At 40.0% G+C, this 14,714-nt stretch overlaps 1 protein-coding gene across 1 annotated transcript in view; it reads left to right on the plus strand.

Annotated features, from left to right (window-relative positions):
• The window catches only part of LRRC43 (leucine rich repeat containing 43), an 80,255-nt gene extending 66,463 nt beyond the window's left edge, over positions 1–13,792 (plus strand). The window contains exons 10-12 of the mRNA XM_063456992.1: positions 1,329–1,529; positions 6,078–6,159; positions 13,466–13,792. Of these exons, the coding sequence (XP_063313062.1) occupies positions 1,329–1,529; positions 6,078–6,159; positions 13,466–13,602 (420 nt within the window). The 3' untranslated portion in view covers positions 13,603–13,792. The remainder of the gene's footprint in view (positions 1–1,328; positions 1,530–6,077; positions 6,160–13,465) is intronic.
• The last annotated feature ends 922 nt before the right edge of the window (positions 13,793–14,714 follow it).

The following is a 14,714-nucleotide window of genomic DNA, read 5'->3' on the forward strand; positions in this document are numbered from 1 at the left end:
TTTACTGCGTTCGTGTGTCAGGCCAGCGGAGACCGGGATTACCCCCACCGGTCTATGAGGGTGGGGATAGAAGCGTGGATGAGCTTGTTTAGCTTTTGGAGCAGGAAGAGCGTCCGTCTCTCCTTAGTTCTGCTGCAAGTAGGCCCCAGGTCGTCTTGCAGGCTCCCAGACTCTGAATCGTCAGTGTGTGGCATCTTTCAGCTCAGTAGGATGCCTCCCAGGTGATAGAGGCACAGTACACCGTGTACTGGCTGATTGTCCGATTTTATCTCTCGATTTTTGCCTGAAAGTGCCAGAGCCCGCGTGCCATGCGTCATACAACTGTTACCAAACGTGATCAATAATCATTTGTTTTTATGATACTTAACCTACGTCTATCCTCTGTCTGTGCTCCCACATCTGATGCTCACCTCCAAGATTTCTCCAGGGCTGCACCTTTTCTGTGGTACTCCCTTCCCTTCTCCGTTAGCCTTTCACCTAGTCTCCTTCAAAAAGTCTTTAAAAACACACTTCTTCAGGAAAGCATATAATTTACACGGTTAGTGGGTTTTCATTCCTCCTCCCCCCCCCCCATGGCTTCTCTCCTGCAACTGTCAAAAATAACCTAAGTTCTCAGTGAATGCTTTTCTAGCAACCTATTTCATTACCCCTACTTATACCCTTTGTGTCACTATACCCCACTCCCTCTAGTATGTAAGCTCATTGAGCAGGGTCCTAAACCCCTCTGTTCCTGTGCGTCCATTTGTCTGGTTACAATTACGTGTCTGTTAGTCCACCCATAGTACAGCACTACGGAATTTGCTATAAATAATAAAATAATAATAATACTACCCTATCTAGTAACTCCTTCTCTACCAAGCTGTAGGCGCGTACTGCTTCTATTACAGGAATAACAAGACCATGACTCTGTTTATGACACTGTTCATTTGTAAAAAATAAAATAAATATTGAACACGGTATTTCCATATTTATATTAAATCTATTCACGCATCACTTGCAGAAAAAACAAGACTTTCTGCCCAAATGTCATATTCGTACTTGTACCAACATGATAAATCATGCTTCACTATTGCCGGTATCAAATATAGTAACATTTTAGACCTCAATGACAAGCATATATTATTGTATGCCAATGATAAACATTACTGTAAAATACTGTTCATTAGTGACAATAGCCTGAGAGCGCTGGGGGCATGTTAGCCCGGTCCACCATTGCCTATTACCCAAAGGCCAAACCTGCAGTGACTGATTTCTTAAAGTGTCAAAGGCATTCCCATTTTGTAAAAAAAAAAAATTGTGGGTTAAAGATTCTCTATTTCATGCTCTAGGGGAGTAAAGCTGAATCAAAGAGTAAGAAGAAAAAAGAAACCTTTGATGATTTTCGTCATGATCCCCCAATCATGAGAACATTTGGATCTGTGCTTGTGTCCTTAGAAAATCTTGCACAGGGAGAGCTGGAAGTATACAGCCTTTGTAACTTTGGAATATTAAACTCAGAAGAAAAGAGACCATCAACTGCATGTGAAAAGGTAAGAACATTTTTTTATTGGGACATATTGACGCTGCCATTTTGGCATGGAGCAGCATGGACACGTGATTTGTGACCCAGATTAATATTGAAACAGTTACTGATTTATGTGATTTGTATTAGAGGTTATCGATTAAAGGGACATTCCAAGCACAATATCCACTACAGTGTGTCCAATTTTCGTAGTCAAAACATTTTAACTTTTAACTGGGGTCCGCCAGTTGCTGTTTCATGCCCCTACGCCAGCCAAATCTTCTCAGCTCTATACTAACCTGGTGGTGCAAGGCTTGGTTCCTTGAATGAGAGACATCAGCTGACGCTCTTATCCAATCAGCTGCCCCTCCACTGCAGAGCTTCGTTCAGTAGTATTAACCAATGCAAGTCCTAGTTCTCCTGGAGGCTGCAGAAAGGTAGGAAGCTGCAACAGGTTGAATCCAAGTAAGACGTTAAACCATTCATATATGGTTGCAAGTAGATACACCTCTGGGGTTTGGTGGGTTAGACAAACTGGGGCACATCACACACTACACACAGCTGGCCTCTGCTATACACAGCAGGTGCACACAAATATCTAGCACCTACTGCACATACTACACACAGACTGAACACACATTACAAACAGCATGCATGCACATTATTATTATTATTATTATTATGTTATTTATATAGCACCATCAAATTCCACAGCGCTTTACAATGGGTGGACGAACAGACATGTATTTGTAACCAGACAAGTTGGACACACAGGAACTGAGGGGTTGAGGGCCCTGCTCAATGAGCTTACATGCTAGAGGGAGTGGGGTAAAATGACACAAAAAGGTAAGGATAGTATTAAACTAGTGACAGTTGCAGAAGAGGAATCAGTTGGGAGCTATTAACAGTTTAATTGATACGCTTTTATGAAGAGGTGGGTTTTTAACGATTTTTTTGAAGGAGTGGAGACTGGGTGAGTACTTCAGGCGTGAGTACTTCAGGCGTCATAACCACTACAACCTTAGTGCTGGATTCAGCCCCTAGAACAGTGCTGGGAGCATGGGATGGATCAGACCAGCGTAACTACTTACCAGACATGCCCCTATTTTTAAGTGGACTTATCCCAGACAGAAGCGTCCCTTTCAAAATACTGACATGCTCTCCATTGGCCCACTCTGATGATGTAGCTGTAGCTAAATGTACTTGTCCATCACGCCAATCTACTTAATCTGACACACAATCATTTCAGACTGAGGTACCTGCCTAGAAGCCTGGACATAGGGTTTTTCACTAAACTCAGATGTTTTGCAAATGTAATCCAAATTGAAAAACTGAGACAAAAAAGCTGATCTGGAAAAATTCTCTAATGCAGCATCAGTCACTACTTTTTCCATTAGTGAAAATTCTCAGATTAGTGAATAACCATGAATGGTTCACTCTCTGTCCATCCTGTCATTTCTATATCAAAAACATTGCGCGCATCCGCCCCTACTCAACGCCAGATGTGACTAAGGTGTTGGTCCATTCCACTGTCCTTTCTCGCCTTGACTACTGTAATCCGCTTCTCAGTGGTCTTACGTGCTCCCAACTTGCGCCGTTACAGTGCATAATGAATGCGGTGGCGAGGCTCATCTTCCTGTCCGCCCGCACCTCCCATGCCTCACCCTTCTGTCAGTCCCTACATTGGCTTCCTATAAAATATAGAGCTCAATTTAAAATTCTGGTTCTTGCTTTCAAATCGCTACATAATGCTGCTCCCACCTATCTATCCTCCCTTATACACAAGTATGTCCCGCCTAGGCCCTTAAGATCTGCTGAAGACTTACGTCTATCTTCTGTCCGTACTCCCACCTCTGATGCACGCCTTCAAGATTTCTCGAGGGCTGCACCGTTCCTGTGGAACTCGCTTCCCTCCTCCGTTAGATGCTCACCCAGTCTCCACTCCTTCAAAAAAATCGTTAAAAACCCACTTCTTCATAAAAGCGTATCAATTAAACTGTTAATAGCTCCCAACTGATTCCTCTTCTGCAACTCTTACTAGTTTAATACTATCCTTACCTTTTTGTGTCATTTTACCCCACTCCCTCTAGCATGTAAGCTCATTGAGCAGGGCCCTCAAACCCTCTGTTCCTGTGTGTCCAACTTGTCTGGTTACAACTACATGTCTGTTCGTCCACCCATTGTAAAGCGCTGCGGAATTTGACGGCGCTATATAAATATCATAATAGTAATAATAATTGTAAAATTGGAAAGTTGGGATTTTTGCATTCTTTTGGACAAACACCCATGTGAAAAAAGGCTAGACTCGATGGACACAAGTCTATTCTCAGCCTTTTTATCTATGTAACAAACAGGGTTACTCAGTGTGCATTGTTCAGGAATTTAAAGCAAATTTCACATTTTAGGCCAACATTGAATCCAAAAAACAGTTGACTTGTAGTTTAGCTATAAAGGAATAAAATCCAAATCTCCCTTTCAATTCCAAGTTCCACATTGAATTTTACTGCATAAGAGTAAAACTAAAGTGATAGCCAAAAGCATTTTTTACACAGTGAAGACAAAGAGGCAGTCACATTTATTTCTGTACTGTATTGTACTGTATTTTGGGGATTTATATCATTCCTCAAAATAACATAAAAAAGAAGACTTTTTCGTAAATTAGTAAGCTTGAAAATATTAACACACTTGTTAGAGAAAGTAGAAACACCAAAAGAATAGAACTGTAAAACAAAAATATTGATGACACCAGCGTAAAAACCATTAGTTCTTTGTTATTGTATGTGTTTATATGTCCTGCAGCGAGTGTCAGAATATAGCTTCTATGAACCAAGGGATCCGATTCACGGACTTTAAACTTTCGTCCTATCATATGGATTTAGGAGTGTATTGTCTGGACTCTGTAGTCTTTTGGTAATTGAATCAGTCCCTTTGGTTTCAAGTGTCGCTTTTTTGTTCGGGACCCATCTTCCACATCTTGGTGTTTCTATTTCATGAGTGTGTCTCCAGATGCTTCTGTGCCATTTCTAATTGGATGACAGCTCATTTTCTTAAACTCAATCACTCTAGACAGAACTCTTCCATTACTACTATACCATGTCAGTCTTCTTCCAGGTATATGACATTGCTATCAACTACCTTACAGGCTCGGGCTAACATTTTCAGTTCCAAATTCTCTTTGTTCCTCCCATCCAGTCAAATGTCAAATGCTGTCACATCCATCTTGAAAACATAGCTTGAGTCTGCCTCTACCGAACATGAGATGCAGTTTAGGTGTTTGCCATTATCATCTCTCTAAAGTCCATGCCACTATCATCTCTCATCTCGACAACTGCAACTTGCTTCATATTGGTCTGACAGATTCACAGCTTGTCCCATTGCAGTCCATAATGAATACTAAAGCCAGGCTCATAATCTTGCTACTCTTACTCCTCCCTCTGTCAGTCTTTCCACTGGCTTCCTATAAGATATAGGTTTAATGTAAAATCCTAGTCCAAGTAGCAATGAAATTAACCTACTAGTCATTTCCTAGCATGATGTTCATACATCCATGGTCCTAGTAAAGTCCTCACATTTGTTAAGTCACAAATGTATTCATGAGAGAAAAAAAAAAAAAAGTATCTCGGCCTGTTACAAAGCACTTCTGGATGTTTCAAACTGTGGGCTATGCCAGAGCTAGAATAGAAATCATCAGTATAAGTGCTGAAAGGACTCTGCCAATGCATGTCACACAAGGTACTAAAGTCCTAATGAGATGGTATCTTGGCCTATATAGTTCATGCATATACCTCGGAATCTGATCAATGCTGGAAAACATGTCGGAATGGGGGGTATGTAAGGTGGGCCTTTAACAATTGAAATCCTCCACTGGACCCAGCTATTGTCCGTCTACATGTTTTCACCTCTACTATACCCCTATAATATTGGCAATCATTTAATGGGAACACAAAAAAGGATCCACAGTGTGAGGGCTTTTGGGAAATCATGCAAATTGGCACACCTGGTAAAATGCCAAAGCATGCTTTAGCTCCCACCGTGATGCAGTTCTGTGTACCTGTCTCGTAAGTGCCAATAAAGTTTTGTACTGCTCCAGATTACACTGACCGTGACATTTTTTTGAATGTTGTTCTTTCATGGAGAGCCTGACATTTTCTGTGAACACTCTGTAGACTGCCATCTTAAAATGTGTATGGTCTACATTTACAAGTCAGTTTTGTTTGTTTAGACTTACAAGGAACCCTAGCTAGATTGGTAGAAATCCTCTATCACAACATATGTAGGGGTCACATAATCCCATTGGGCCCACCAGTCAGACACCATGACCCCGAGCTGGCTCACAGAGTGGTTCCTATCATCAATTACCTAAGCATCCTGATGTAAAATAGATGTTTTGATCTTTGGATGTTTATCATTGTTCCCATCCTCTACAAATGTATAAGACGTATGTTAAATGTGCCATATATTCAGTATTTTATTTTGAAGCTGCCAATTAAAAGTAAATATATAAAGAATAAACAATATATCAGACATTAAAGAGTAAATAATGAATGTTTAAATGTTTTTGTTTAATTCCCAACAGAACATTAAGAAAACTAAAAATCAGAAACCTGATGACAGACGGGAAAGTGCAGGCAGTCGTAAAGGAACCAATTCATCTTCAGGTAATCATAAGCTTTTATGTTAGAATGTCAAACTTAATAATATAGGCAAGATGAAGTTAATACGACTGTTGGGAAGATGGAAGGAACATTGGGCGAAAAAATCTGTGTGGTAGGAGTAATGTGGAAATTAGGGACGGAATGTAGGCAGAGTGGTTATGGAATATAGCTAAAGTATTTATATTGGGGATATGGAAAGGGCTGCTGACAGACACAGATGCTGTGAGACCAGGGAATTGTCAAGGTTTGGGTTGCAATGGTGCTGTAAGAGAATGTCTCAGCAATGAAATAGTTAAACTGGAATAAACAGGCAACAAATGAGAATAATGTAAAGCACCATCTGTTACTGGGTAAAGTGCAAAGGTGACAAATATAGCAAATCCAGGTAGTAACATTAATTAAATCAATAGGGAAACTCTGGATGTCAGCAGACCTCTTGGGAAACTGCAGTATACAAGGCATGCTTGGGATGCCAGGACTCTGGGGGAAACTCTGAATATAAAGTAGGTTTAAGATGCCTGCAGGATTCTGGAGAAAGCTCTGTCTATAAGGTAGATTGAGAATGGCAGCAAGCATCTGGGGTAAAGTTTAGATACAAGGCAGATGCAAGATACCAGCAGCAAAGGAGGACCAGCTGAGTGCAGAAGGTAAATGCACAATGCGTGATTTTTTTGTTAATATATATATTTTTTTAATATAACATCATCGACTAGGCTTAAAAAACTAAATATGGTGCCTTTGATCAGCTGAAAGCAAACTAGCTGAAGGGTTATTCTCTTGGTAAAGGGTTGTAACTTTCATAAATATGGCAATTATTTTAAGCAAGCCTTTGCGGCTTAGAAAAAAATTTGAGAATTGACTTTTAATCCAAACTACAAAGTGTGAAGACAGTTGCAGCCCAGACAAAACCTAAGTCACAGGATGTCAAATAAACCAAGTAAACAACACATATTTCCGGTCCTTAGAGTGGCCATGTTCAACGTAAGTATAAAACACAGTCTGAGAACAGACAATGAATAAACAATGACAGGCCAATGTCAGGGAGTACAGAGGTACAGGTAAACGAGAAACAAAAGGTATAGGAATCCAGAAAATAGAAAAGTCAATAAACAGAGCCAAGTCAAAACCAGAAAATACAGAGATACAAGATCACATTCTCAGGCAACAAAGACCATGCCATGGAAAAGAAAAGTTATAAAAAAAATTCCAGGTAGATTGCCACTGGCTTGCATCAAAATGATGCCAAAACGTACTCGACCCATATTGTTTGTTCATTACAGATAGGCTCAGAACCAAATATGACGAAGGTCTCAGTGCGTACTAATAGAAGGGAAACATTTTTTATCATTATTAACAGTAGATCAACATTCGGCATCAGCAGGCTTTTTTTCAATCTTTGTTTATTGTTTTTGGTGTCAAGAGGTAAAAAGTTATACAGGTACAGGGTGACAGAGAAACATGACATTAACATTTGTGTTGTTACATAGATTCAATTAAATACACTCTCATAGTGAGTCAATAATGCAATAGGCATTCTTTGCATCTCAACTCAGGTAGGTATGGCGTTTTCTTGTGGAATTATAGTATATGAGGGGATCATTACATAGAAACCGTACAATTTTATTCTCAAAGGTCTATTGGTCTCTGACGTAAGCTTATATTGTGTCTTCTTGGCTGCTCAGCTTAGGGCCAGGGAGCTGAGCCTTCATGGTTTAGGTTGTCCCTCGACATGTCTCCAGGGGCGTGTCATGTACTGCTGTGGGATGTGTATTTGTGTAGCCCTACCCCGATGGTGTTAGAGGGCAGATCCTAGTGTGGGTCCAAGTCGTGTGCAATTAAGCCCTTCGATAGACTGAGCGCCCGAGGGAAGAGTAAAGCATTGTGTTGGGTCCATGGAACTTCCTGTCTATGAGATGTGTATGGGGATGTTCCAAATTAGTCACGTATGATATGGTAGTTGTGGTGAAGAGGGACATAGGGGATAAGTAGAGATGGAATGTGGCGAGTGGGAAAGCTGAGAATAAGTCGGAAAAGATAAGGAGGTAAAATAGCAGTAGAGTGGAGAAGGAGAGAAGAAAAAAAGGGAGGGGTGGGTTGGCATCAGGAGGCACTGACTCATCTGCGTCAAAATGAAGCAAGTGTTATGTACAGCATGCATAGGCCTCTCTGGTGGCACACAAGCTCTAGGTTTGCTTATCATGGGTACTCCTGTGTATTTGCTGGTGGCTGTTGCTGTCCACTCCCAGCAATGTAGCTGCTCCTGTTTGGTTTAAGGGTTGGATTTGGGCCCCTCAGCACTCACTGGGAGCATTAGGATAGAAGGCTCTATACTGCAACTTGTCCTTCAGTATACACAGCAACTGACCCACCTAAATGAAATGTTATATAAGTCATTTTAGGAAGAAGGGAGTTAGTTATTTGGGTGAAGGAGGGGTTCATTGGCAGAGCACATGTGGGGGGGGGGGGAGAATTGACAAGGGGGGTTTATCGGAAGTGGAATATGGTGTTCTCTTTTAAGCAAGTACAGGTGTTCTTTTTCAGGCAAATATGTGGATCTCCGATGAAATTGAAATGGTTAGCTTTTAGGGTAATAATGGGTATGTAAATAGAACATTATTAGCTTTGTTTTGCAAGTTATAGGGCTATAAATACAAGTAGGACATTGCTGTTTCAAAATATATATGTAGGGAAACAAAGAGTCACAAGAGTCACCTTACTGACATAAGCCACATTATAGGGAAACCGCATACCATCAAAGACCATCTAACCTGCCATTCAAAAGGTTAGAATGTCTCAGCAATGAAATAGTTAAACTAAGATCTTTATTTATATATATATCCACATGAACATTTTGTATATATTTCTATTTGTATATACATTTTAGTGATGCTAAACACACACCTCCCATTATAGGGAGAGTGTCCTTTTATATGTTTATTTAAAGGGACACTATAGTCACCAGAACAACTACAGCTTAATGAATTTGTTCTGGTGATTAGAATCATTACCTTCAGGCTTTTTACTGTAAACACGGTCTTTTCAGCCTAGTGATAACTTCACTGGCCACTCCTCAGATAGCTGTTAGAGATCCTTCCTGGGTCATGGCTGCCTAAAATGCATCCAAACATTCAGTGTCTCCTCCCTCTGCATGCAGACACTGAACTTTCCTCATAGAGATTCATTGATTCAATTCATCTCTATGAGGAGATGCTGATTGACCAGGGCTGTGTTTGAATTGTGCTGGCTCTGCCCCTGATCTGCCTCTTTGTCAGTCTCAGACAATCCTATGGGGAAGCATTGTGATTGGATCAGGCTACCACTTCTGATGATGTCGGCAGACTGCTGTTTTTTCTGAGTCTAACAGCATGCAGAGCTACAGCTTCAGGCTTGAATACAGTAAGATTTTGCTATATTTATGGAGGCATGAGGGGCCCAGGGGGCTAAATGGTGGTTTTAACACTATAGGGTCAGGAATACATATTTGTCTTCCTGACCTATAGTGATCCTTTAAGCCTATTAACATTCATCTGTTCCATCCTATTTTATAGTCTAATAGTGACTATTAGATACCATCTCTACTATTCCATTAGTTATCTAATAGTACTATTTTATTAGTCCCTATCAACTATGCATTAATATGCACATCTGTCATAATTTTTACATTAAATATTAACATATCTAATAGTCCCATTGAAAGTTCTAACCACATTGTATTGATTTTTACTCTTATACTTCGAAATGCTCAATGTATTTATTCATAAGAGACTGCCAGGATTGCAGCACGATACCACAGAGCATGGACAATAAAGTTTTTCAAAGATTGGAACGCATATATGCGTTCCAAATACGGACACACAGGAAATCCGGCAAAAGGAGGCATTGCGATGACGGACATCATATGGAGAAGACGGAAGTCCGAAAAAAGACAGTGACACTGGGTGATATGAATAACCAGCAATCAAGGACATATAAAAGATTGATTAACCAAAGAGATCACAAGCAACTGAGGAAGCCTATGAGAGAGGCGAAACGCGTCTTGCAACACCAGAAACGGACTTTATATCGATTTTATCTGTTTTATTTTGTTATCAATAAAATAATATTTGCACTTCACTTGACGTCCAGTAGATCTGTGAGGTGGACCAGAGGGCGTGAAACCAACAGATGCACAGAAAGGGAGTGGGATCCCCACAAATATTCCCACATGTCTACACATTGAGCCTAGTGATACTGGCTCCATTCTTCTGAGTACAAGACTAGAGATTGCTTCTTTACTCATATTTCTGTATTTTACAATATTGCACTAGGATTTGGTTATCCTCCTTGGTTTTTTTTTCAGTTTGCATTGCTATATATTTCTATATCATCTAGTACCATCTACCCAAGAACCAACCAACTCACTTACTGTATGTATTAATGTAACTAGATACCATTTATTCATTATTTTATAATGAAATGTAGACAATGAATGTTCTTATTAACTTGTCGCAGAGATGTGTACCACTCACATTCTATGATAATTAAACTAAGATCTTTATTCCACGAAGATATTTTTAGTGGTTTATTGTTTGCAGAATAAATCAGTTGATTGGCTTTAGACATAATTTTCTTAATCCTATTATGTGAGAATATTAAATTGATATAATTTGATGCTTCCGTTGTACTACTTATCAGTGAGGTCTTTAGAACAAATTTTAATCTTAAAAAAGTAATTATTTCTTTATTTGGTATCTGGTATTTTTTTAAATTCTTTATTTTTGCAGTGCACAAGAGGATGTACATGCCATTTTTTGGTAGATTGCGAGATAACAAAACAATGGTTATAACACATAGCATAGAAACAGTAAATCATAGTGGACACTGCTTCCGAATGGCCAAAGTGCCGAATTTCAGAATGCCGAACCAAAGTGCCGAAGTTCTTTCGGGCTTCTCAAAAGTGGCAAAACAGGTAGGGTTGGGGTAGGATTAGGTTAGGAGTAGGGTACCTCTACTCCTAACCCTATCCCTACACCTACTCTTAACCCTACTCCTAACCCAACTCTAAGCCTAACCCTACCCTACTCTTAACCCTAACCCTACACCTACTCTTAACCCACTGTAAAGCGCTGCGGAATTTGTTGGCACTATATAAATAATAACAACACTTACACAAAGTCTCGAACCAAACCAAATTTTTTGCCCATGCACATCCCTATTATCTGTGTTTGTATTTTAGTTAACTGTCTTCCTGGTTAGTATACACTTATTTTGTTGCCCTGATTTGTGTGTATATTGGTTTCTGGTTCTGGTTTCCACCCTATAGAGGTTGCTGCACTGGTCAGCACCCCTTACCGACCAGACTCCTACCACTGCTGCTAGGAATGCTTGCTCTCCATTCTTGCACCACTGGTTGTAGGTACTAACCACAATATACTGGGAACTCCCCACAAGAGATGCTGTGACCCCATTGTCTAGTCATCACGATTTGGCCTTGTCAAAGTCAATCATAATGTTTTCGCTTGCCTTTTTTTGCAGCTCCAAGAACTGACTGTTCACTGGCTGCCTAATATGTCTCACCCCTTGACAGGTGCCATTGTAATGATATATGTAATATTATTTACTTCACCAGTTGGTGTTTGTATTGTTATGGCTGATGAATGTATTGGCTTCATGGAGTTTATTCTGGATGCTTTGTTTTGTATTTCAACTATGTTTTGTCTCTTTTTGCCATATTTTGTAATTTGCACTTTTACATGAAAACTTTCAATAAACCTTATGCAGCAAATAATACACACGTTTTTTCAGTAACTTTTCAAGTCGTTTTAGGTATTCAATTTTCTAAGTGTTAAAGTGTTGGTAACTCTTCTTTGAAAGGATTGTGATCACTGAAACTCGAGTACTTATAAGGTGCGGGGCCCGCCGTACACGGAGGGTCAATGTAACGGACCGTTTCACTTACAAGAGGATAAAACCCAGTTTAGGCGATAATCCCCTTTACAGATGCACAGGCAGCTACTGCAAACACCATTCTCCCGACTGGAGACACACGAACACTGAATCCGAGAAACCTTTTAAATTCTCCCAAGCATATGAATGCTGTAGACCATTGAATAGGAACCATACGAATAGGCTTGTACTCCTAGCAGTCAACTGGAACAGCATGCAATAAATCCTTCCCCCCAATAATGAGACGACACATCACTTTGAGGGTAAAACAGGAACTCTCCACTGGCTCATCCAGCCTGGCCTTTATTTCCAACTCACACATACAGGCCACACCCAGGGGGAGGCATAAAAGAACCAATGACATAGATGTTACCTCCCACACATCCCCTCCCCTTAGTGTGACACATAATCCCATTATGCATGCAGTTTAAAATATACTTTTACACAATATCTATAACTTCAAAACCATACATCACATTCAATACAAATCACATATTCAGACTCAGCATACTTTAAACATAAACACTTTCAAAATTCAGGCAAATCCCTCCAGTGGATCAAAAGTTACACGGAAGTCCTTTTATGACCGACCGCAAGCACATTTTCTTGCCCAAAACAGTTCCATAGATTTGGGCTGTGCGGTCGGTCAATTCCTGGCATAAAAACGGCTAAGTCCCATTCGAAGTGTGCCTGTACTTCGACTTTAGTCGAAGTGTCGAAGTGGAGTTGATGTTAAGGGTCGGCAGTGTTCGAAGTTAAAATGGCCACCGCCACGTGGTCCTTTGTCCGATACCGTCCACTTCGACGACTTCGACAACTTCGGTAACTTCGACAGCTTCGAATGTGTCCAAAGTGCCATATACAAAAGTACCAATCTGTCCCCAAAGTATTTAAAGAGCTAGGGACAGTATAATACAATCCACCTGCCCAAAAGTAGTTCTTAAAGGGTCAGTACATTATGGTAGCAGTCCATAAGCCCCAATGCAGTCCCTTAAAGGGCAATATCTCCCAGGGACCATAATCACTGGGCAGGAGGCTAGCAACCAGGCCTCTCCAGTTCACAGTGGCGAAGCTGGTTTCGCCACAGTCAACAATTCCCAAAGTTGCATAGACGAAGGAAAGTACCAGGCATATGAAAAAAAAATGTATATTGTTGGCTTCCAAGTGAGCATGAACAGAATATCTTATACACTGTACTAAATAATATTTATTTCTATAAGAATGTAGAATGCAGCTATCCCAAAACAAAAGTAACATATAATATAAATTCTAGATTTGTCAATTTCCAGATTCCCACTGGAGGAAAAGAAAATATATGCTTCAGTGCTATGTGGAAATCACAGTGCTCACATGAAACTTCTTTTTGATGTTGTTTGTTTTGTAGGAAAAGGAAAACGCAAACATACAGCTGAACAAAAACCTGTGGAAGAGCAAGTAACTAATCAGATTGAACCTCTAACAGCAGAGATACGTGTACAGTTAAATACTTGGGAGCCATCATCAAAAGTTAAGACGTCATAAGTAAAAATACGCCTTTCTAGCATAACCCATGTGTCTTCACCACCATGCTACTTTAAGTAAAAATGATTATTCATTAAAGTATAGTCAATGTAATGCTAAAATAGGTTGTGTGCTATGCCCTTGAAATGTATCTTTTATTGCCAAAACATGCAGGAATTTTTGTATGAGGGTGTCCACATATGGCATTAAAACGCACTGTGAAATAAAATGTTGTTTGATTCTTTTTGCGTTTCCTACATTGAAACATCTCACAAACAAGCAATGTGTTTTTAACACAGATGGTGTGCAGGGACAAATTGTCCTCCCTGTTCCCTGTCGTTCGGCCCCCGCTCTCCTTTTGTCTCTTTGCCTTACCTAGCACTTCCTTGCCATGTCTTTCTCTCTGCTCGGAGACGCAGTGCCAAAGTACATCTCCCTGGTCTCCTGGCTTAGCTTGTTTGCCCCCACGAACTGGCGGTGGCTTTTTTTCCTCTCCAGCCAAAGCGGTACTGTATCCAAATTGTGGCCAGCTAATCAGAGGTAACTGTTACCATTAGAATGCTTTTATTAAGGTAAAATAATGCAGTCTTACAGTTCAGGAAATATATCTTGTTATTCTCATGTATTTTGTGTAAATACCCATACTTACAAAAGCTTTTAGCTATGCCCACTCCAGGAAGTAGCTTGGCCACTCAGGAAACCCTCATCCTGGTCTGTAGCATATGATGAACTTTTGGACATGTTTAAACCCATCATATCAAGGTTAAAGTGTAAGTTGGTTCAAATAAAAATAAATTGTAGCTTGGTATGGCAAATTGCTAATTTATATCACTATTCTGCATGTTAGGAGGAAGAGAAAGAAAGGTATTTTGTAAGTACAGAAACTAGAGGTACAGAATGTTGGAAAATGTGTAATATAAACGTTACATAAACATCAGGCATGCAAACAATGTAGGTAATTATTTCGGCTTAATAACAAAGTGTTTCTAAATTGTACCTTTACTACCTGTAGAAACAATAGTGTGGTTATTTTCAGAGCCTTTATCCTTACCCGTTGCCTCCAGTGAAACTGACATGCTGTCATACCACCTAATATTTCAAATTGACAAATAGGGACAGTTTAATTTTAGGTA

This window comes from Pelobates fuscus, chromosome 5, assembly GCF_036172605.1.
Source record: "Pelobates fuscus isolate aPelFus1 chromosome 5, aPelFus1.pri, whole genome shotgun sequence".
In the NCBI taxonomy this organism is placed as follows: Eukaryota; Metazoa; Chordata; class Amphibia; order Anura; family Pelobatidae; genus Pelobates; species Pelobates fuscus.